The sequence below is a fragment of the Gymnoscopelus braueri genome, assembly GCF_963280865.1.
Source record: "Gymnoscopelus braueri genome assembly, chromosome: 9".
Taxonomy (NCBI): Eukaryota; Metazoa; Chordata; class Actinopteri; order Myctophiformes; family Myctophidae; genus Gymnoscopelus; species Gymnoscopelus braueri.
In genome coordinates, this window is record NC_137610.1 from 50,083,818 (window position 1) to 50,107,696 (window position 23,879).

Below are 23,879 nucleotides of genomic sequence, written 5' to 3' on the forward strand. Positions count from 1 at the left end.
GCTCTCTGAATTAGAGGCAGCAGGCTTTTAATGGTTGACATGTCCTCTATCGATCGGATGTTCTGTGTTTCATAACTGCTCGTCTGTCTGTCTGTCTGTCTGTCTGTCTGTCTGTCTGTCTGTCTGTCTGTCTGTCTGTCTGTCATACCAGGCAGTGCTTCAGCAAGTCAGTGATGTTTATGATGGTGTTTATTCTTGCACCCACCACCACACTAGTAGTGAGAATGCAGGCCTCAAAGGATGGCACCGTGTAGGTTGACCTCTAGGGGCCCCTAGTGGGCTTTTAGACTAGTCTTGTTATCCTGCTGTCTTCTCATGTCTGCAACAAGGTGATAGGTATTCTCATCATATCATCTCCTCTCCTTAAACTTCTCTCTTCCCACTTTTTATCACCAGACCTCTTTTTATGACATGATGTTAAATCCTTGAATCCAAATCTACCTATTTGAAAGTGACAAAGAAAACTCTGCTAAACAACATACAGAACGAAGATGCAATTTATTTGATTGTCTAGTGCATTATCAAGAAAACTCAGATTCCATTTTGAAGGGATAAGACGACAGGACAGGGTGAAAGAACACATGAGAGAGACAGGAAAGAACAAATGAAAGTCAATGAGAAAGGGAACGTATACAACGGATGAAAAAGGGATGAAAAACAGCTTGCAAAGAGAGATGAAAGTGAGATGGAGGGCAGGAGTTTAGAAGCACTTCCTGTGGACAATAGATGGCCCGGCCTCCTCGTACTCGTCCTTGCTGATCCACATGGCCTGGAACGTGGAGAGAGAGGCCAGGATGGAGCCTCCGATCCACACGGAGTACTTCCTCTCAGGAGGGGCGATCATCTACAGACAGAATGATGAGAGTTTAGAGTCTGAAATATGATACATCCTCCAACATGAATCTCACTAATTGAGTCATGTTGACCAACTGCACGGGTAGGGCTGGGGCAATATATGGATATTATCTCTATATCTTGATATGAGACTATAGATATTGTCTGGTATGTTGGATATCGGAAATATCATGATATAACATAACTGCTGTCTTTTGCTGGTTTTAATCACTTAAGCCTTATGTAATTCTTGCAAAAAAAAATTGGGAAATACCAGATCTGCAAGCTCACAATGTGTTGTGATGTGAATAATAACAATAATACTAATAATAACAATAATGCATTTTTGCAATAAAATAAAACAAAGTGGGCGTGAAACATTTAGCAATTAAAATAAATCCAATGCTCAATTAATTTGTTCCTCTGTGCATGTGAATATGTGCAGAATGCAAATGTGATTGTGTACACAGTTGATACATAGGCCTGTCACAATTATTACATAATAGTCTAATCGCAATTATTTTAGATAATTGCAATTATTTTTGCATAATGTTATTTATGCAACATTTTTCTCACATTTTCAAATATTAAAAAAAGCAGAAATAGAAGATCTACAAGCTTACAATGCGTCACAAAGTGACACGTTGTAAGCTTGTAGATCAGCTATTTCTCTTTTTTTTTACATGTATAAAAATGATTAAATGTCAATAATTTCTTTGTATATTTCAGTTTCAGTTCCAAACACACAATTAAATCGTTAATCGCAATTATTTGAGTGACAATTAATCGTCAACACTTTAATCACGACAGCCCTAGTTCTGTGTGGAGGTGTGTGCTCAGCTCTACCTTGATCTTCATGGTGCTTGGTGCCAGGGCAGTGATTTCCTTCTGCATGCGGTCACCGATACCAGGGTACATGGTGGTGCCTCCGGAGAGGACGTTGTTGGCGTAAAGGTCCTTCCTGATGTCAATGTCACACTTCATGATGCCGTTGTAGGTAGTCTCATGGATGCCTGCAGACTCCATACCTGGACAGAGAAAGAGAGAGAGAGCAAGTGACGGCGTGAGGTGGAGAAGGATTCAAACGTTCTGTAGTTGTTCCATAAGGACCAGGATTGCAGCTGTATAAAACTCTTATAACGTAAGAGTGTTGGAAAAAGTACTCAAATTCTTTACTTAAGTAAAAGTATCAATACTGCAAAATAGAAATACTCTGTTACAAGTCCAGAATTCAAAATTGACTAAAAGTACAAAAGTATTGGTATCAAAATGTACTTAAAGAACCAAAAGTAAAGGTACAAAAATGCCGATCTACAAGCTCAAAACGCGTCGTGATGCGACGCGTTGTGAGCTTGTAGATCGGCTATTTTCAAATAGCCTACGTACAAAATAGGGCTAAAGTGGTTAATGTATGTTTTATAATATAATAATTAATATCTGCAAAGTAACTGTAGTAACTGAAGTTTTCAAAGTAAAAGTACAATATTTGCCTCTGAGATGTAGTGGAGTAGAAGTAAAAGTATTAGAAATTGGAAATACTCAAGTAAATGTACTTAGTTACTTTCCACCACTGTAATATACATTTTTCCTGCCACAGACCCTCAAATTGATCTTCACAGAGCCCCATTTCTAATGCTTCCGTCTAAATTGTCTAAATGCCATGAATGTGAGCAATATATTCATGTTGTTATTGAAACACTAGAGGTCTAGTGAAATTAAACTATACTCCTGATTTTGCTGGGGACCCCTTGGAACCCCCTCAAGGACCCCTGGGGGTCCCTGGCACCCACTTTGATAACCATTGACTGACACAGTGCAAGGTGAAGAGTACTGTAAGTGCCATAAACCTGACATACCCGCCATAAATCATCCAACATAACTGAATCATGTTATGTTGTATACAGTCAATATTATATCAATATCGTGATACGATATTTTGGACATCGGAAATAAACGTGATATGACCTAAGTGTGCTATTATACATTTGTCAATCCACAAGGAAGTCAGGAAATCAAAGTGCTAAGAAACGAAGTAGGTGCCACAAAGTGACTAGAATGACAAGATTAGTCTATTAAAGGGATAGTTCACCCCCCCAATTTTTTTTTCTTCTATCGATTAGTCACCCCATAGTAGCCTCGGAAACCCATGCTTTTTTTTTTGTTACAAAAGAAAAAAAGCCTGGGGGAGCCATGCAGGAACGATGGTCTTAGACCTTGTTATCTCCTAACCAATCAGAGTGCAGAGGGGCGTCGCTCTAAATTTGGTGACGTCAGCGTGCTCCGTGCACAGGCCGGGGGGGGGGAGGGGAGGGGAGGCGGGGACATAGATTGGTGAAGCAATAGGAAGCCACGCACAAATCCGGGCGGCTGTGTTTGGCTCCGCCTTTCAAGACCATCGATTGAGCTCGTAGCCTCAGGCTACCCCATAGAGACTTGAATTAATGGATATTTTATAGTTTCTTTCGCATTCCTAAGACAATAATTTGATGACCGGCAGCGGTTCCGGGAGCAGACACAAAGAGTCTCCTTTGTGTCTCCTAACGGAACCACTGCCTCAGCTGGTAATCAAATTATTGGCTTAGAAATGCTACAAAAACTCTGAACTATCCCTTTAATAATGTGAGAAAAGATGAAGTCCTCTGACCGATGAAGGAGGGCTGGAAGAGGGTCTCCGGGCAGCGGAACCTCTCATTGCCGATTGTGATGACCTGTCCATCGGGAAGCTCGTAGCTCTTCTCCAGGGAGGAAGAGGAGGCGGCGGTCGCCATCTCGTTCTCAAAGTCCAGAGCCACGTAGCACAGCTTCTCCTTGATGTCACGCACGATCTCCCTCTCAGCTAGGAGGGTGCAAGGATAACACAGAGAGAGAGAGAGAGAGAGAGAGAGAGAGAGAGAGAGAGAGAGAGAGAGAGAGAGAGAGAGAGAGAGAGAGAGAGAGAGAGAGAGAGAGAGAGAGAGAGAGAGAGAGAGAGACAACATTAAAACATTGTTTCATTGGCCAAGATTAGTCCCAGTCCCCATAAAGATGTGTGCCACGTGTCATTCTTATCTTAAAGGAAGATAATGCAATTATGCACTGTACATTTTCAGTGTTACTACTGTACTGTGTCTAAGTAGTTATTGTAGAGGTTTGAAATTGGATTTAAAATAAATCTATTATTTTCAGTATTGTCATTGCATTTATTTTCACAGAATGTAACAGATATTTTCATTGCATTTCCATTGGTGGTATGCTACGTTTCCTACTGAAATTCCTCAGAATAAATCCAGCAGTGAAACGATCAACATACACAGAGCCTGTTCTGTATTTTTATACACTCTACTCTACAGACTCTACAGGTTACCCACCCCCTGTGTGTGTGTGTGTGCGCGTGTGTGTGTGTGTGTGTGTGTGTGTGTGTGTGTGTGTGTGTGTGTGTGTGTGTGTGTGTGTGTGTGTGTGTGTGTGTGTGTGTGTGTGTGTGTGTGTGTGTGTGTGTGTGTGTGTGTGTGTGTGTGCGTGCGTGCGTGCGTGCGTGCGTGCGTGCGTGCGTGCGTGCGTGCGTGCGTGCGTGCGTGCGTGCGTGCGTGCGTGCGTGCGTGCGTGCGTGCGTGCGTGCGTGCGGATGTAGAGGCCTCCCGCCCAACACTCCCTGCTGACAAGTACCGCCCCCCCCCATGCATGATGTGTATGTTTTGTTTTTTACCAGTTGTTTTTTACCCCCCATGCATGATGTGTATGTTTTGTTTTTTACCAGTTGTCACAAAGCTGTAGCCTCTCTCAGTTAGGATCTTCATCAGGTAGTCGGTAAGGTCTCTGCCGGCCAAGTCCAGCCTCATGATGGCGTGAGGTAGAGCATAACCTTCATATACTGGTACGTTGTGGGTCACACCGTCACCGGCGTCTAGGACAATGCCTGGGAGACGGATGAAGATATAGATATATACAAGACAGGTCATCACCGTGGCCATAATTTGTTCATCACACTGTAACCATAATAGCCTTGTAACCCAGCGTAGCAAGTTGACGGTCACTCCACAGACTCACAGTTTACTGGTGAGCTCAAGAACGACGTCTAAATGCCCACCAACCACGGAGCCTTGGGGTTCGAATCCATCGCGTTGCGTCTGGCTTTGTCGAACGACTATACAAACACAATATAAGGGGGGTCTATATGGGAGTGGGAAACCGGGGAGGGAGGGTGATATTTGTCTCTGCGTGTACTACGGGCTGGGGGGGGGGGGGGGTACTTGTCAGCAGGGAGTGTTGGGCGGGAGGCCTCTACATCCTCCCGGTGGGGTCTCCGCACTGGCAGGTGAGTCAGTAGGTTACAACTGCAGTGACAGCACACAGAAATGTGTGTGGGGAGGAATTCATTAACGTCTAAATTGGGGAGAAAGGGGGCTAGAACGCTATAAGAAAGACGTCTTATCTGATTTTGAACACAAAATTAGAGGAAGAATGCAGTTGGAGCAGGTGGTTTAACGTAGTTTGGGTGGGTGGAGGTGGGTGTAAAGAGCTCAGACATAGAGCAAAAGTGGGTACTAACATAAGCAGTGCTTGTAGGATATGCAATATTCATCGTGTCCACAGGAGGGTGCCGTTGAATAAAAATAAGACGGCTGCACTCTATATTTGGCTTCATATCAGCTGCCTTGCAACTACATTATTTCATGAGCACAGAACATAAACCAACTTTAAAACCATCCATGATTGTGCTTCAGGCTTGCCTGTTATTATTTCTAAATAATAGAAACGTGTAGATTCAGTTTCTTGACAAGCCCACTTGTCTTGTAATGTCCATTTTCCCAATATGCCCCTGTTGTCAGTGGTGTAAAGTAACTAAGTACATTTACTCAAGTATAATTTTGAGGTATTTTTACTTTACTGGAGTATTTCCAATTTTCAGTACTTTTACTTCTACTCCACTACATCTCAGAAGCAAATATACTTTTACTCCACTACAATTATTTGAAAACTTTAGTTACTAATTACTTTTTAGATTTTGATTATTATTACAAAACATACATTACCCACTTCAACTCTATATACATTTCGGCCATTTGAAAGTAGCCGATCTACAAGCTCACAATGCGTCGCAATGCAACGCATTGTGAGCTTGTAGATCTGCTATTTTCAAAAGATTTGTATACATTTGAAAACTTGTGAAATGTGACATTCTGCATAATGAGCACTTTCTACTTTTGGTACTTTAAGTACATTTTGATACCAATACTTTTGTACTTTTACTCAAGTACATTTTGAATACCAGACTTTTACTTGAAATGGAGTATATCTACATTATGGTATTAATTATTTTACTTAAGTAAAACATTTGAGTACTTTTTACACCACTGCCTGTTGTCCAAGCTCGTAGCCACCCATACTTGCACAGAAAAACCCACTTTGGGTTTGAAAACTGGACCTTGCTGCAAGGAGATTGTGCTAACCACCCATAGCTACTTGAAGCCTAGCATCCCTATTCTGGGTGGGAACAAACTTCATTTTTGCTGGGGACCCTCTGGCGGTCCCCGGACCCCACTTTGAGAACCTGTGCCTTAGAGAGAATAATACTTTATTTCTGTATTGAGGTAGTGAACACGGCTACATTCAGCCTTAGAGGGGATATATTTTCACAATGACCTATTATCGTGGTACTTTAGTGTCTTGCAACCAAAAACAGACTGTACAGCCCATATCTTCTGTCAAGCTAACCTTGTTTAATGTAAGATCTCTGTCTAACAAGACCACCTAAAGCACTTCATTAGCCTACTTCCTTTAACCTGGACTTTTCTATTTTATTTTTAACTGTGACTTGGCAGTGTTTATTATAGATCATTGGGATTATAAAAAAGGACCATTCTAGCATGCCATTGTTAACCTGTAAGCACTATCTGTACATCAACATTATTGTTATTACCCTTATTATTATAATGTGGTTATTATAATGTTTGATACTTTTGGAAATATTCAACTTCGATTTCACAACGGAAGTCATTGGCAGTCTGATTGGGCTGAAACCTTCCCCAAATATAATGTCATAGATATGTCATAGCTACCATTACACGGTCTTATTATTATTATTATTATTATTACTATTTATTCTGCTGTCTGCTTGCATTCTTCTATACAAATAAATCCACACTCACCTGTGGTTCTGCCAGAGGCGTAGAGGGACAGAACAGCCTGGATGGCCACATACATTGCTGGTACGTTAAAGGTCTCAAACATAATCTGTTGACAGGGCAAAGACAGGACAGCAGAGAAGATGAGAGTGGTGAGGACAGGTGTGAAAAAAAAAGATGAATCATTGGGGAAGAGACAAAGAATTACCTCATTCATAAGTTAATAGAATATGTACAAAGGTTCCCAAACTTTTCCGGCCTAAAATAATCTTGTTTGAACTGGGTACCCCACCCTGACAAGCACTTGGAATTGTAGGCATTACATTTAGTTTGACTCGGTTGCACAGATACATTGTATCTGACAATTGCTATTTAGAAATTTCCCTAGAGGATAAGCCCCTTGAGATGCAGCATCTCATTTTTGAGCGGGTCCTCCAAAGCGAGCCAATGTATTAAAAAGGTCTTAAAAGTCATTAAATTGTGACTTTAGAAATGTGCAGACACCCTGTATACACTTATACTGTATGTTGGTTTGTTTACTGTTGAGTGAGAAAACAATGTTGCACATTAAGCTAATCATCTGGGGACCCCAAAATAATGTGGGGACCCCCCTGGGTGTCCCGACCCCCAGTTGGGGAACCATTGGAATATGACACCAAATCATCACAATGTATTAGCTGCCGTTGTCCATGGGTATATTTGTTTGTTTGGTTCCCTACCTGTGTCATCTTTTCTCTGTTGGCCTTGGGGTTGAGTGGGGCCTCAGTCAGCAGGACGGGGTGCTCCTCAGGGGCCACTCTCAGCTCGTTGTAGAAGGTATGGTGCCAGATCTGCACACAACCAAAGGACAAAGAGTCAAATGTACTGTTCTAGTGGAGTGTCATAGAAGCTCATAGAGACATGACGGTACACACATAAATCGGCTACATTTTTACACTTTCAGAGTTAAAGGTGCTGTAAGTGTTTTTTTGTTGTTAAAAAGTTAAAGCTCTATATTCCGATAGTAATCATTGTATTGAGTGTTTGTTTGGTTACAAGGGTCTCCCCATCTCTCCAGCTCTTTGATAAACAGATTTATTGTATTTCATCACTTCGAATTCCACTTGTTTATTCTGTATCCTGTATGAGTTCATCTTCACTCCTGATTGGATGAAATTGATATCCCGAACTGAAAATGTATTTTCTGTTTACTAAAGCTGTAGAGATAGGGAGACCCCTGTTACTGAACACACAAACACTCTATAGCAATGCCAATACTGTGTGAATATAGAGCTATTTAACACTTATTTCAACAAAACATAATACGTACAGCACCTTTAAAATGGTACCCAGGATATCAGTGTCTTGGATACCAAAATGTGCGATAAATAGATGTGAAAAGAAAGGAGGAATGAAAGAGACCTTCTCCATATCGTCCCAGTTGGTGATGATGCCGTGTTCAATGGGGTATTTGAGGGTGAGGATACCCCTCTTGGACTGGGCCTCGTCTCCTACATAGCTGTCTTTCTGTCCCATACCCACCATCACTCCCTGGAGACAAAGGCAGAGTATAGGTTATGACTATTGCTACATTGTGGACCGAATGTAATATGACACACAACCCAACAACAACACAACATTGGTCTGAACCATCTGCAAGGAAATAACTGAGACTCTTGGACACTTGATTTAAACAGTTGAATTGTTTCAAAGTCATGCCATGTGCCCAGAGTGAGAGCACCAACAGGGCTAGGTTTCAGTTGGACTCTTCATTTGAGTCAAAGAGCTGTGTCACCATTCCTTATCAGCAGTGGTGGAAAATAACTAAGTACATTTATTCAAGTACTGTACTCATGTACATTGTTGAGGTACGTACGTTTGCTATACATCAGTAATTAAAATGTTCTACTCCACTACATATCAGAGGCAAATATTGCACTTTTTCCAAAAACCATTTGATGCCAATACTTGTGCTTTTACTCAAAATTTGTATTTTGATACAGAGTTTCTTCTTCATTCACTACTTGTCAGAAATATGACCATGGACAGTGGTATTGTATTATTTGGAATCTGGTACAGGATGGCTTATTATTGCACACAACAAGCACATATTCCTGTTCACCAGTGGTGGAAAAAGTACTCAAATGTTTTACTTAAGTAAAAGTATCAATACTGCAATGTAGAAGTACTCTGTTACAAGTAAAATCTGGAATTAAAAATGTACTTGAGTGAAAGTACTAAAGTATTGGTATCAAAATGTACTTAAAGTACCAAAAGTAAAAGTACTAAAATGTTTGAAAATAGCAGATCGGCTATTTTCAAACAGCCATATAAAATAAGGCTAAAGTGGTTAATGTATGTTTTATAATGTAAAAATGTATATCTGCAAAGTAACTAGTAACTAAAGTTTTCAAATAATTGTAGTGGAGTAAAAGTACAATATTTGCCTTTGAGATGTAGTGGAGTAGAAGTAAAAGTATAGACAATTGGAAATACTCCAGTAAAGTAAAAGTACCTCAAAATTGTACTTAAGTACAGTAGGCCTACTTGAGTAAATGTACTTAGTTACTTTACACCACTGCTGTTCACACAACCTTCACTCTTCACGAGCAGGCACACTCCTCCTGACCCACCCTAACCCTGAACCCATTCCACTCACTGTAGTGCATCATTCAGTTTTACTGCATGCATCGCGTCGTTATGTTCTGCCGTATAGCCCCACCTGATGTCTTGGCCTGCCCACGATGGAGGGGAACACCGCCCTGGGAGCGTCATCTCCAGCGAAGCCTGCCTTCACCAGCCCTGAGCCGTTGTCACACACCAGAGCGGTGGCTTCTTCCTCGTCGCACATTCTGACTGGCGGTTAGGCGGTTGGGGACCTACAGACAAACGGTTTAGAATTTAGGCATTTAGCTGACGCTCTTAATCCAGAGGGATTTACAGTAAGCAAGGTAAACACAAGGTAACACATCAAATGCATAGAAACAGTGCAGTGCCTCAGTATTCTAGAATATTGGTTCTCAAAGTGGGGTCCGGGGACCCCCAGGGGTCCTTTGGGAGGTTCCAGGGGGTCCCCATCAAAAAGTAGTTAATGTAGCATCAGAATCATCTTAACCACTTTATCCATTTATATGTTGTCTAGGCCTATTCAAAAATAGCAGATCTACAAGCTTGTAGATCTGCTATTTTTGAAAATATTTGAAAACATATTGAAAATGTTTGGACATTTTTGGATAATTGTGATTTTTTTTTTAGCACAAATCTTCTCTTATGGGGGTCCCTGGCACAACATATTTTCAGATGGGGGTCCGCAACCAAATATATATCAATTTGGGGGTCCTTGGCACGACAAAGTTTGAGAACCACTGATCTAGAAACACATGATAGACAGACAGACAGGCTTTATAGGGGAAATTCAGTTTGTCATGGCATTACAGCAGTTATGAAACACATAACAGACACATACAAAGAGATACAGCTAGGAGAACAAATAATACTAAGAATTTCAAAACAATAAAAGGAGTCAGCAGATAGTAACACACTGGGATTAGTAAAAGTACCAGAAACCACTTATAGGCCTACCACAGAAATCTAGCTTGGCCCTCAGAATTAGCAAGGTGAAAGAGCTTCTAACAGGTGTAGACAGGGCTGGATTTATAGGGTGGTGGCGGATGCGCCTGTGCTTTTGTCATTGGTGGGGCCCTCCCACACCATAAAATTACTCCAACCGCAATTTATGACCAGAAACGCATGCATCCCAATGGAGTATATAGAGAGATGGCATTTATACATAGTTTAGATGTGGACACTATGCTGGGTCATGTGTGTCCTTCCTGTCCACCTGTGCTGCGCGGCTGCCATCTGTCAAGGCCGTCAGCACGGTGTGGTGACAGACAGACAAATGGACTCTGATTTATAATAGGTACACGCTGATGATATTTGGCACAAGTCATAAAGTCACAAGGGCTCTCCTATGATGACCTTGGGCCTATTATAGTCGGTTCCTTTGTTTTACTGCAGCATGGATTTGCTCAGCTGTTGCTACTGTATGGGAAATCAAATTGATTCAGAAATGAAAGATGAACAGACAAGTAAACGCAAGTAAATTTGTCCGTAGATTGGCTTTTCGCCGTTGTCATAAGAAAGTCTCCGTTGTAATCATTTGCTGTGCGTCTTGAACTTCTGATTCTTTGCTTGGTCCAGCTAATACACGCTTTCAGTATCATTCTAAAAGATGCACGATTGTCGGTAAATTTGTGAGGCTGTGTGACGTTTAATCTGACAGTGGTTATTTGTAGAAGGCTTATAGGCACAAGATCATGTCCAAGGAACTGTCCAGGAGAGTCCTCCATGGTTGCTGCTACCTTGAAGTAATTTGGGTCGCTTGAGTTATCTCACACTGAACTTCTTGAACCCTATTGTGGGGCATCAGGTAGCAGATCTACAAGCATGCAAAGCGATGCGTTGTGAGCTCATAGATGTGCTACTTTCGCCCCAAGAGATTTGGTGGAGAAAAGGAGTGGGCCTAGTATTAATAGACCCCTAATGGACTCCGGTCCATGAAGTATACTACAGGGCTTAAGTGGTTAAAATGAATTCATTTCTAATGAATGAATTAAATCATAAGCTTTTAGTGCTAGCGTATTTCAATCACATTTGTTACATTTCTCATTTGAGTATGTCATCCATTGTCCATTGTCGGCTAAACACTCATATCCATCCCCTCTGTGTCTTGTGTGCACCTAAATCACTTTGAATATGCTTTTCATGTTAGGATCAAATTAATTATGTTAGGTAAATGTTCTGTGCCATTTTGTATTGCTTACTCTGTCGCTTTAATAGAAGAATAAATGCTGGGCCTGCTAGGTTCTAATAAACACTGACAGAGACTTGTTTTTTACAAACATTTGACCTTATTTCCTTTTGCTAAATCGTACTTCTTTGCTGGCTGTTGCACAATGCAGTAGTAGTAGCACACATCAAAATACAGTTTGGAGCAGGTGCTGGACCAATAATAGTTCCACATGTCTACCTGGCTGCTGAAATTATACAATTTCTTCTTGAAGACGAATAAAGATTTTTAACATATTTTATTTAATCTCATCTTTTATTTTACTTTATGATGTTGAATAATAGCTTATTTGTTAAAACCCAGAGCATTCACATGATCACATCAATCAGTACTCTAATACTATGATACCAATAATGTTTCTCTAAGGCTGTATCTGCATGCTAATACCAGTGTGTCTGTTTATAAGATAAATTACAGTAGTACATACAGTAGTATTAGTATCAGCCTGTGTCAATAAGAGGACTTACTTTAAGAGCTGAGGTGGCGTGGATCGGTGCTCCCTGGACAGTGAGGAGTGAGAGTGGTGGTGGTCTCACCTTGCTGTCTGTATTTAAACCCTCACATCCCCTCGGGTTCATTCACACACACATGCCTTTTTAGGTCAGGAACCTCGCTGTCACACTTTGCGTGACAGGTGGGGCTGACACCAAACAGGTAGGAGGGGTTTCGCAGGTAGCCCCGCCCACCTTCCTCTCTCATGCTCCCGACTAAAATGATTGGACGATAAGCTGACAATGCCCCATAACGAGGCAACAAATAGCAGAGCGTTGTTTATTACCATGCAGGGATTGACTTGAATGGGATTGGCCAGAGCCGGGGGAACTCTCAAGTCCTTGCTGGCTAGATTCAAACTAAGACCAGTTAAGGGCTCTAACCGTCACACTGCAGGTGGAGATTTTCACCCCGAGTGACTTTCGGACCTTAATATCGTGTGCTGTCTCATTGTTACCCACACACAGTGGAATCCTCAGTGTTCATTTCACTCTGAGAATGTACCTGTGTGTCAGTGGTGGAAGACGCGACGCGTTCGTGAGCTTAACACTGAGGACTTTACTGCGTACCCCATGACTGACAGCCATCCTTAATTACTATTTAGTTGATTGATTGATTGATTGAATATAATGATACTATGAGGTGACAAAGCCTACAAAGCGAGGGCATGGGGAGGCTTTATGGCAATATATTACATGGGAAATACTTTCCATCCTCGCATCATTGCGTTCTCAAAGTAGACATTCCTAATTTTACTGTTGTGGGGGTTAAGAGAGAGAGACGGAGAAAGAAAGAGCGAGAGACAGACAGGACAACCTATTGTAGACAGGTTGTGCATGGGGGTGCATTCATTCAGACACATTGAGTATGTGAAGAAGGCGTTTATAAATACGTTACCATCTGCATCTGTCCTGACAACGTCAGAGAGAGAGAGAGAGAGAGAGAGAGAGAGAGAGAGAGAGAGAGAGAGAGAGAGAGAGAGAGAGAGAGAGAGAGAGAGAGAGAGAGAGAGAGAGAGAGAGAGAGAGAGAGAGAGAGAGAGAGAGAGAGAGAGAGAGAGAGAGAGAGAGAGAGAGAGAGAGAGGTGTAGGTCATTGGTTGTTATACTGTATAAAGGAAGGTCTCTCGATCTCACCAATAGGAATTGATCTTGTCTGTCACAACCAAAAATAAAAGTGAGTAACGATCAACAGGAAGAGAATGAGTCAGGTAGTCTGTCAGTCATAGGGCACATTCATAATAAATTAGTTATTAGTCAGCAAAAAAAGTTTCAGAGCTCTGCAGAAACCCTGGCCTACAATTAACTGTGGGAGGTTTAGGTTTAGTGTCAAAAATACATAAAAGACAAATATTACTGATTTCTTTTTTCATGTAATGTGATAATGGATGGGTTCAGGATGGGGACTATAGACAAGGATATTACCCACTTAAGCCCTAGTTTATACTTTGTCATACGATGGCGTTGCAGAGTGAAAATAGCCCATCTAATTTACAAGCACACAATGCAGCATTTGCATTGCTTTGAACGTTTTTTTTTTTTTTTTTTTTTTTGACGATTTTGTTGCATTTCTTTGCCTATATGACATGCCCAAAATAGGGGTGGCCAGGTTGAAAGTTGTCAAGGCTCCATTGTGTGATCTGCCCCTCCCCTACACTCTCTCCCCTAGGGTCTCTCCCCTACGCTCTCTCCCCTACGGTCTCTCCCCTACGCTCTCTCCCCTACGGTCTCTCCACCCCTCGTCCACCACAGAAGTTCACACGTTGCCAACAGAGGACACTAGCCAAGTGAAACTCATGTCAAGTGAGCTCAGAAGTTTAACTGCTGCCAGCAATTACTTTTTGCACAAATGCATTTCCTATATTTCAGACAAAAACGTTTTCATGTCAAGGACCCCCACCTGATAATATTTTGTGCCAGGGACCCCAACAAAGATTAGATCTAGCGGCAGATCTAGCTCTGAACACGTTGCATTGAGCTTGTGGATCGGCTATTTTGAAAGAACTAGCTGATAGGCGAATCCACAGAGCGCTCCCCTGGGCTGTCATAACTGCGGTGTCAGAATGCACACCGCAGCAGGAGTCTGACACCACAGCGCTCTGCGGATTTGTCTATTTCTTAAACTGATTTTGATGCTATATTAGCTAATTCTGCAGGGGACACCCTGGAATCCTCTCAAGGACCCCTGGGGGTCCCCGAACCCCACTTTGAGAATCACTGCACTAGATATACACTGCATACACACACATACACTATGAACTACATACACACGTGCATACTGCACATATACACATGCACTATATACACACTGCATACTGCACTGCATACACAATGCGTACACTGTTACAACTACATTTATAGTATCAATGGCTATATGGGTACAGTATGTATGTCTGTGTACAGTATCTATGACATTTAACTCCACGTTTCTGTTTGTCTTGGATCATCGGAATGGTGAGACAAATAGGGCTGTCATGATTACAAATTTAAGTTGACGATTAATTTTCTATCGTCAAATTTTCTAATTGTCAAATAATTGCGTGTCTAATTGTCAAATAATTGTGATTAACGATTTAATTGTGTGTTTGGCATTGAACATATGAATAAAAAAATAATTTCTGTTTGCCTTTTAGGCTTTGTAATAAAAAATGTTTACAGGCCTATATGACAAATAACATACAAAGTAATATACCAAGAAATTATTGACATATTTAATCATTTTATACATTATAAAAAAAAGCCGAAATAGCTGATCTACAAGCTTACAACGCGTCACGAAAGTGGCGCGTTGTAAGCTTGTAGATCAGCTATTTCGCCTCTTTTTATATTTGAAATGTGTGAAAAATGTTCAACATGGAAACGATGACGATTATGCAAAAAGAATTGCGATTATCTAAAATAATTGCGATTAGGCGGTTTTGTAATAATTGTGACAGGCCTAGAGATAAACATGACGGATTCCTGCTTTATTGAAACAATTAGTGATAATATCATTTGCATTTAGCTAAAAGTAGAATTTAATCAAACACCTCCACCTCCAAACCCTGCCCACACTAACATCTCTTGTACCCTCAATTGTGACCTTGACCCTTTCAACCCAAAACATAAGTGTGTCTTCAGGGCTGACGATCAGTCCTTCAAGTTTCAACTTGACATTGACCTTTGACCTTCTCAACCCAAAAGTTAGTAATCTCTCGTGGGCACCAAGTTTAATGAAAGACTGCACAACCAATCTTGATAACAAACAAACACCCAAACAGATGGTACCCTTTCACAATATGCTGCCACACATTACTGCGGCCTGGGTGAATATAGCGTGACAAAGAGTTTCAAAAGATTAAGCTTATTTCCAATTCCATTAAAGATTACATTTACTCCTGCCCTTCCAACATACGGTAGCATAAAACCCCATTGATGGACAAAAGGTCTTTACTTTATTATCCATGTTTCAAAAGAAAAAAATACTGAATCAGAATCAGAATCAGAAGACTTTATTGCCATGACATGTAAACATGTTCGGAATTTGGTTTGGTACAGTGGAGCGTAGTTTATAACAGGACTGGTGCAAGACAGGACAAGACAGTGCAAACCAACATCATAGTGCAAAAAAATAAATAAATACAAATAAATATAAGAAGTGCCAAAAGTTCAAGTGTTCAGGTAGGACCTCTCTGAGGTCAGGTCAGGTCAGGGGGGGGGGGGGGTGGACACCAGCAGCAGCAGCAACTGGTAAATATCTACAGGTATAATTAGGGTTTAGTAGTGAGTGATGAATTAGTGAATTGATTGCATTCTAAGTACTGCAGTGCCATTTAGGAGAAAACATTATACAGCTAATAGATTTCTACATCACTTTGCCAAGATCACTTCGGGGCCTGTGAAGCCATTTTAAGAATCACAATGATGATTAAGTAGAACACATACTCGCATAGGATGTTTAGAGTTCCACTACGCTATATAAATAAACACTGGTCAGCTCTTGTGATCCAAGTCTATTCTAGGGAGCCATACGTAGATGTACAGTATAAACTGAACATAAAAAGCACGAATCAAGGATCTATTTATTGCACTCGCAACAGATATCTATGCAGAGCTATTGTTTTATTAGTGGAGTACTTCCTAGCACATTCATCATGTGACCGTGGCCTGCTGCCACCACTGTCCAAGCCATAGCCAACATTCCAATTAAATAAAAATAGACCTCCATACATGATACTCAACGATGTGATATGATACCCTCATTTCCTGAAATGGTTATCGAGGGTTTACTACTGTGCACAGACATAAAGGCCAAAAAGAATAATGACATATCATCATGTAATCCATGTGCTCTAGCATTGCCATGCATAAACTTAAGTCTAAAGGTCTTGGCAAACCTTAGAGGCCATGCTGATCATTGCACCCAACCCATAAAGGTTTGAGCCGGCCAACATTGCAATCCCTAAAGGCCCCATGCTCTCACTAGGAGGAAAATAAAATAAACAAACGTACCAATTTACTTTGATGCCCACGGTCCAGCAGGGCTATGTAAGGAACATAGCCCTGCTGGACCGTGGGCATAAAAGTAATTTTTTTTTCACTCTACACCAAATCTCTTTGAAAATAGCTGATATACACGTTCACAGCACGTTGCAACAAGACACTGTGTGAGTTGTAGATGGGCATGGGCTATTTAAGCTGAATGTTCACCTACTGAGTGACACCCACAGCCACTACACAAGAGGAGCGACCATGATCTGGTACCACACAAATTTAGAACAATCGTGGGGAAGTTCTCATTCTATTGCTCTGCCACCAAAATGTGGAATACCATGACACCATCCATTAAAGGATGTGTAACTGGTTTCTTACAATATTGGCCTAAAAAAACATCTATCAGGACACCCCAAGGGGAGGTTAATGTAATTTTCCAATCTCTTTTGTACATATAGTATTTGTATTTGTTGATGACATGTATTATATCATTTTGTTAGTTGTGTATGCTTTGTTGATGAATTGAACACATAGGACCACAATGCCTTGGTGAAAAACAAAGAAAAAGACTGAAAGAAGAGAACAGTGACATCTATAGGTGAAACAAAATCCTTGCTAAATGATTGAATACAAAGTAAATTTAGTTCAGTCAGACAACTCTTGAATTGGATTAGAATATATATTTATTGAGCAAGCTTGAGCATGGATATAGAAAGCATAAGGAAGCATAGTTTGGCGTCAGGACTCTGAATCCATTCACTCCCTGTAAGAATAACATTTTAATAAATGTTACATGCCAAATAGCATTTACAGGGAATGAATAAAGACCCCCACGGGGATCTAGAAACAGAACCTACAGGTGGATGCCGGGGAGGAGGTGGGATGAGACTATTCATGGTCAGCAGCATACGTAGCAAGCAAGGGCAGCAGATCCGGCAGGATCTCGGCAGCAGAGCAGCAGCAGCAGCGTCGCACGTCAGAGCAGCAGAAGAGCGCAACCAGACTGAGCAGGTAGGCAGAGCATTACTTATAACCCACCGACCAGGAGAAGAGTGCATGTGACTTAGTCACCTGATCGGTTAGCCCATCCCTTGAGTTGCCTGGCCTGAACTAGCTCCGTAAACTGCGCCTCATTTCAGTCAGACAACTCTTGGATTGGATTAGAATATATATTTATTGAGCAAGCTTGAGCATGGATATAGAAAGCATAAGGAAGCATAGTTTGGCGTCAGGACTCTGAATCCATTCACTCCCTGTAAGAATAACATTTTAATAAATGTTACATGCCAAATAGCATTTACAGGGAATGAATAAAGACCCCCAAAACAGCAAGAACCCCCAAAACCGCTTGGGAACACAGAGCCTGACGCCGGACCAACCATCTGTGAGAATGGTGGAGCTCCATGAACTTTGTGTTCAGCTAAGCATGATGAAATGTCCGAGTTCCTCAGCATTTGATTGTTAAGCTAAACAAATGCAAGCATGCATCCATGTGTTCAACAAGCCTGATGAATCCAGGTACCTGCTGATCCCTGAATTCAGGAGTCCTAGACGGTATCCTAATATGGTGTCCACGCTGTGCCGCACCAAATCGGATTCGAAGAGGACATTCTATATTTATTTCTTTTTCAAAGAAATCTGCTATATATATATACACATATATATATATAATAAGTCATCCTATGATGAATGATAACTATTGTTTATCATCCATAATAAATAAAGTGTACTGACTATGTGTGTAAAGACGTGCTATCTTTACTTAAAATCTGAATCAGTACCCAACGATCCCTGAAGCAGCAATTACTAATAGACTGAGCTTGATATGATTAGCCTGACTGCATAGCCATAGAAAAACCCAACATTTTTTAACGCTGCCATAGAAAACCCAACATTTTTTAACGCTGCCATAGAAAACCCAAATCTTTTTTAACGCTGCCATAGAAACCCAACATTTTTTAACGCTGCCATAGAAAACCCAAATCTTTTTTAACGCTGCCATAGAAACCCAACATTTTTTAACGCTGCCATAGAAACCCAACATTTTTTAACGCTGCCATAGAAACCCAACATTTCTTAACGCTGCCATAGAAAGCCCAACATTTTTTAGCGCTACCAAGGAAAGCCCAACATTTTTTAGCGCTATAAATAAACCAACATTTTTTAGCACCATGACATCACCACTAAACTAAATCCCCAGCAATCCACCCGAGTTGTAATTAAAGCGTCAATAATGCTCAAGCAGCATTTATTGAATTAGCGATAGAACAGCGAGAGCACTCATACTCATGAGCTTTTTGCCTGCAGAATGTCATCCTTATAAACCAATATCTACGTAAGCTCCTGAGGACCATCGCCCCATAGATTTAGAGAAGCAGAAGACAAGCAGCGCTGCAGGTGTAGCTACACCAATACGGAGGATGGAGAAAGCCCGCAGCTTGAGCAGATCTCTCGCAGCTTTGCAGTGAACCAGTTCAAGTTTAGGCCTACAGATGGAGAGACAAACACAATGTTATTGCAATTCTGGATTAGCCCGGCCATCCTATGACCACTTTAACCCATTTTGGGTTCATGTTGCCATTTTTTTTTTTTTTTTTTTTTTTTTTTTTAAATCTGCCTTGGTCTAAATGGGTTAAGCGCCATGTGGCAGCATGTTAGCAATTAGCATCATAGCGGTTGATGCAGAAAGAATATGGTATACAAGCTTAAATTATAGCTTGCAGAGCTTGACGCAGATTATTAGACATGTAACATGTGAATAATATTAACTAACGCCGATATCCCTCTCCATCCATAGCCTAATAGATTTAGCACGAAATGCCATCTGTTGCAAGTCTGAATCGGCCCAACAGAGCCAGACGCCAGAGGGTTGGCAGAATTGATTTAGCAGAGTTTAGCAGCGAGGCTAGGCAGCTCAGTAGATGATGCAGCATAGGTGCCGAGAAGACATTGAGAAGCCCACATCTCAAGCAGTTCTCTCAACGCTGCCTTGAGAGCCTTGTGCTGGCCCGCACAGTAGATGCTGCAGCATAATGCTGAGAACACTGAGAAGCCCACATCTCGAGCAGCTCTCTCACGCTGCCTTGAGAGCTCACAGAGCCGCCAAGAGCGTAGGTAGTTCAACCTGGAATCTAGAACCAGAGCAGAATTATTCTTGCAATTACTATGGTAAGCCACCCTGGACGAGATGACGCCGTTATAGACCGCTGGGACAGGAATTTACTTCCTGAAGCCACTCACACATCCACAGTGAAAAGTGCGTGCTTCACTGTGGATGTGTGGGGACGCATGCTGCACGCCAATGCGCGAGTGTGGCCTCAAATCCTGACACAGTCAGTTGCACACCGCAAGCTGCTGGTTGCGCTGCAACACTCGTCACCAGTGATGAACACACCGTGATGTGGTGCCAAATATGCCGTGAGCATCCCAATCTGGCGGATAAAGCAGCGCCTTTTATACAGGGACAAAGACTTCCAGTCACCCAGTTTTTGATAAGCATGAGAAAAGCAAAGAGCCCATCAACATAGTGTAACTATTGATAACAGGAGCAGCCAGGATCGGAGTCCCTCTTTATCCGTCCTGCGAGATATTTCGCGGATTGGTGCGCACCAGCCAACATTGACAAATGACTGATATCTTGACTCTACTAAAGCCCCACCATCTATCCTGTTGCAATAACTTACTTCTGTAAGCTTGTTGCTCATAACATGACAACATCACTTGGCAACCAACTTTCCTATATACTGTACCATATACCTTCCACATGGAAGCAAGCCATGCTGAGTTAGCTTGTGCTACAATCAATTTGATAGCTTTACGCATGGGAAGTAAAACATGCTGTGTTTAGCTTGTGCTACCGACCATCCAAGCTTCCACATAAGCAAAACAACTGAATTAGCTTGTGCTACGAACAATCCGAGCTCCCACGTGGGAAGCAAAACATGCTGTGCTAGCCTATGCTACAAACAATCCAGAGCTATCCACATAAGAAGCAACACATGCTGTGATAGCTTGTGCTAAACAATTCGCCTCCACATAGGCAAAACATGCTGTGCTAGCCTGTGCTACAACAATCTAATCTTCCACATAGAAGCAAACATGCTGAGCTAGCCTGTGCTACAAACAATCTAAAGCTTCCACATAAGCGAACATGCTGTGCTACGACAATCTAAAGCTTCTACAAGAAGCAAACGTACCGTGTTAGCCTGTGCTACAACGTCTCTACCATCTCTTATCCAAGTGTATGCAGCAAAATGAGAATCCCTTTAGCTCATCCTGATCCTTAACAAGTGTAATTTAGCAATACAAGAGCATAACAACGGTAGAATGCAACCAATAACGTCTAATCTGCACTGCAAGTTCATTTGATTATTTCATCGTAATATGAAACGGCCTACTTTACCTCCACCACATATTAGAGCAATTGAACTGCTACATGATTTGACACTGACACTGTCACTGTTGAAGACACGAGGCCTGCAAACCTGACTTCCCCAGTATCCAAGGTGAACAGCACTCATCCCCATCGGCATTAGGCATCCCATCACCATGCATTAAGCCGGACATGGAAAAAACACAAAGCAGAATATCAATGAATGCTGATAAATGACTTTGCGTGATATTGCTTTCAATTGCTAAATGTGAGGTAGATGAATGCAGTATTAATGAGGTTGTGGCCATAGCACTAGTAGTAACTTAGCATGTTCATGATCGGCACGTTTGCAGCAATTTTAGTACTAGCAGCATTAGTCGATTATAGCAGTGGTAGCAATGTAGTCCACATCATTAGCATAATCATGATTAGCAGACATTTTGCCAGCAATTGCAGAATGAGTAGCATTAATGCAGTAGCCTAGGAATGCAGTCAACATAATTAGCATGATCATCATGATGGCACTAGTATGAGTAGCATGCATTGACTGCAGAAACAATGTCAGCAGTTTTAGCCTAATCATGATCAGCAGCCAGTTAGTAGCAGTTGAAGAACGACTAGCATTATCTGAACAGTAGAAGCATGCAGTGAGGAGCTTTAGCATAATGGAGACCATTGTGTTGATGGCAGCAATCTAGTACAATTTAGTACAGCAACTCAGCACTAACATGAACATTGAGATGATGGCAGCAATTTAGTGCTGCAACTTTAGCATCAACATGAACAGTGAGTTTTCCTACTCTGCAAATAGATGCCAGACATAGCTACACGAGAGATAACTAATTTCAATGAATTCTAGCAGCATTAACATTTAAACTGCAGTGCAACTACTTCTTGAACACTACTCACAAGTTAGCTTTCCCTCTCTCCTTCGCATGGGTAGAGAAGTGTTCGGTCATCAACTATAAGCCTCAAACAACATCCGGTGGACGAGCTCTTCAGAATAAGAGTACCGTCTAAAGCCACTGAACTATCCATGAATACAATAACTATAAATTAAGCAAGATGCAGCCAACTGAGCATATCCGTGTTTTAACCAGTAGCCTACATAAAGATATTAATCTGAACATTAGAGCCAAAACAAGCAAAGCGACTCACAAAGTGACGCCATGCCCTCTCTCTCTTTCTACCATGGCAGTAGCACTTACCAGCCATATCAGCGCGCGTCATAGATCGGTGATATCATCTTTTGAGAGAGAAGCAAGCAACTAGGTCTAGAAACCCAATCTTGAGATAAAGTGAACTACTTTGAACAAATACACGCTAAACTATGGCGTTGGAACAACAGATGTTCAGGAGGCGGGGATACACACCTTTACTCCGCCCCTTTTACCAATCTACCTGGCGCTATTTATACACATCAGAACTACCCAGAAACCCCTTACTCGCTTTTCGTACTTCGTACTCAAGCTCGTAGTTTCTGCATTTTGATCATGAGTTCACCGTCACTCGAACTATTCGCGTCCGACGACGACAACATCAGCGGGATCATCCCGAGGAGCCCGACGCCCATCACCAGGGGACGTCAGCCCTCCTTGATCTCGCCCAGTCAGCCCACCATCCCGTCCACTCAACCCAGCACTTCCCGCAGTACTAGAAGCAACTTACCTTCTAACCAGTCCCGCCGTTCCATCTCCCCCAGCGCCTCAGTTTCTTCAGCCTTTTCCAGGCGATCCAGCTTCTCCCTCCGGTCCACCATCGCTTCATCGCCCGGTCAGTCCACCCCAGCAAGGTCAGATCGGTCCCGTGCATCCACACACCATCGCCCGCAGCCCCGTGAACGGGAGCGGGGCCGACAACCCGCAAGAACCTCAGACCACCAACACCGTAGAGCAGCTCGGAGATCCCCGCCGGCTATCCCAGCTACGCTGCCGCGTTCTTCCAACCCAAGCGCCCATACTCCGCCACCCGACATCAAGGACTGGACCACGGTGGGACTCCAGAAGCAGCTCCGTGCTCGCGGAATCGCTTTCCCCCGTTCCACCAACAAGGCAGGACTCTTCCAGCTGTTCACTGCAACACTGCCAGCTACAACAACAACACCGGGGCCTCCGTCGAGCCAGGCGCCGCCCGATGACGTCACGCGCCGCGTCTCCCGGTTCAGCGCGGCGATTCCTGATGACGTCACCCACCGCACCGGATCCCTCAGGGCTGGCCAAGCAGCGCCTGCACAGAACACCGCCTCCACAAGCCAGCCTGCAGCCATATCCTTTATTCCGCTCAATACTACTACCAACACTACTCCTTCTTCCGGCATTTTACCTGTCAATGTCAACCCTGTGCCTGCTCCCCACCCATTAATGTCTCTTCTGTCTCTGTTATCATCCCTTGTCCAGCAGGCTGCACTTTCACCCCCCCCCACACAACCATCCCTACATCCAACCCAGTTTTCTTCTGTTTCTGCTGCCACTCAAAACCCAAGCATTGCCGTGGCCACACCTGGCACCAGCGCTTCCCAGGCACCGCCTGTCTTCTCCTTCCCTCCCACGTATGCCACCCTGTCAAATCCGGTTGCCACAACCAGCGGTGGCATCGCTCCTCTTCCCCCCCCTGTTCTTTCCTGTCTTCCCCTCAATACCCCCTCCCCCCATCCACCCCCCCCCTTTTCTCTCTCCACAGCCCTACCTGTTGACCCACCGGCCAACGCGCTGTCCAGGAACCCCCAACCAATCCCACCTGCCCTCCGCAACCAGATCCTTCAGGGCAACCATGTCG

General features: G+C 42.6%; 2 protein-coding genes across 2 annotated transcripts in view; one reads left to right on the forward strand and one right to left on the reverse strand.

Annotated features, from left to right (window-relative positions):
* The window catches only part of ano1b (anoctamin 1, calcium activated chloride channel b), a gene marked incomplete at its 3' end in the record, with an annotated part of 124,489 nt that overhangs the window by 21,428 nt on the left and 79,182 nt on the right, over nucleotides 1-23,879 (forward strand). The gene's annotated exons all lie outside the window — the stretch shown is intronic.
* LOC308092502 (actin, alpha cardiac muscle 1-like) lies at nucleotides 480-12,312 on the reverse strand. The gene is made up of 9 exons (XM_080438428.1): nucleotides 12,237-12,312; nucleotides 9,640-9,796; nucleotides 8,340-8,468; nucleotides 7,658-7,768; nucleotides 6,963-7,047; nucleotides 4,568-4,729; nucleotides 3,479-3,670; nucleotides 1,681-1,862; nucleotides 480-844 (listed from the first exon to the last, which is right to left on the reverse strand). The coding sequence occupies exons 2-9, from the start codon at nucleotides 9,766-9,768 to the stop codon at nucleotides 701-703; spliced, it is 1,134 nt and encodes a 377-aa protein (XP_080294554.1). The 5' UTR covers nucleotides 9,769-9,796; nucleotides 12,237-12,312; the 3' UTR covers nucleotides 480-700.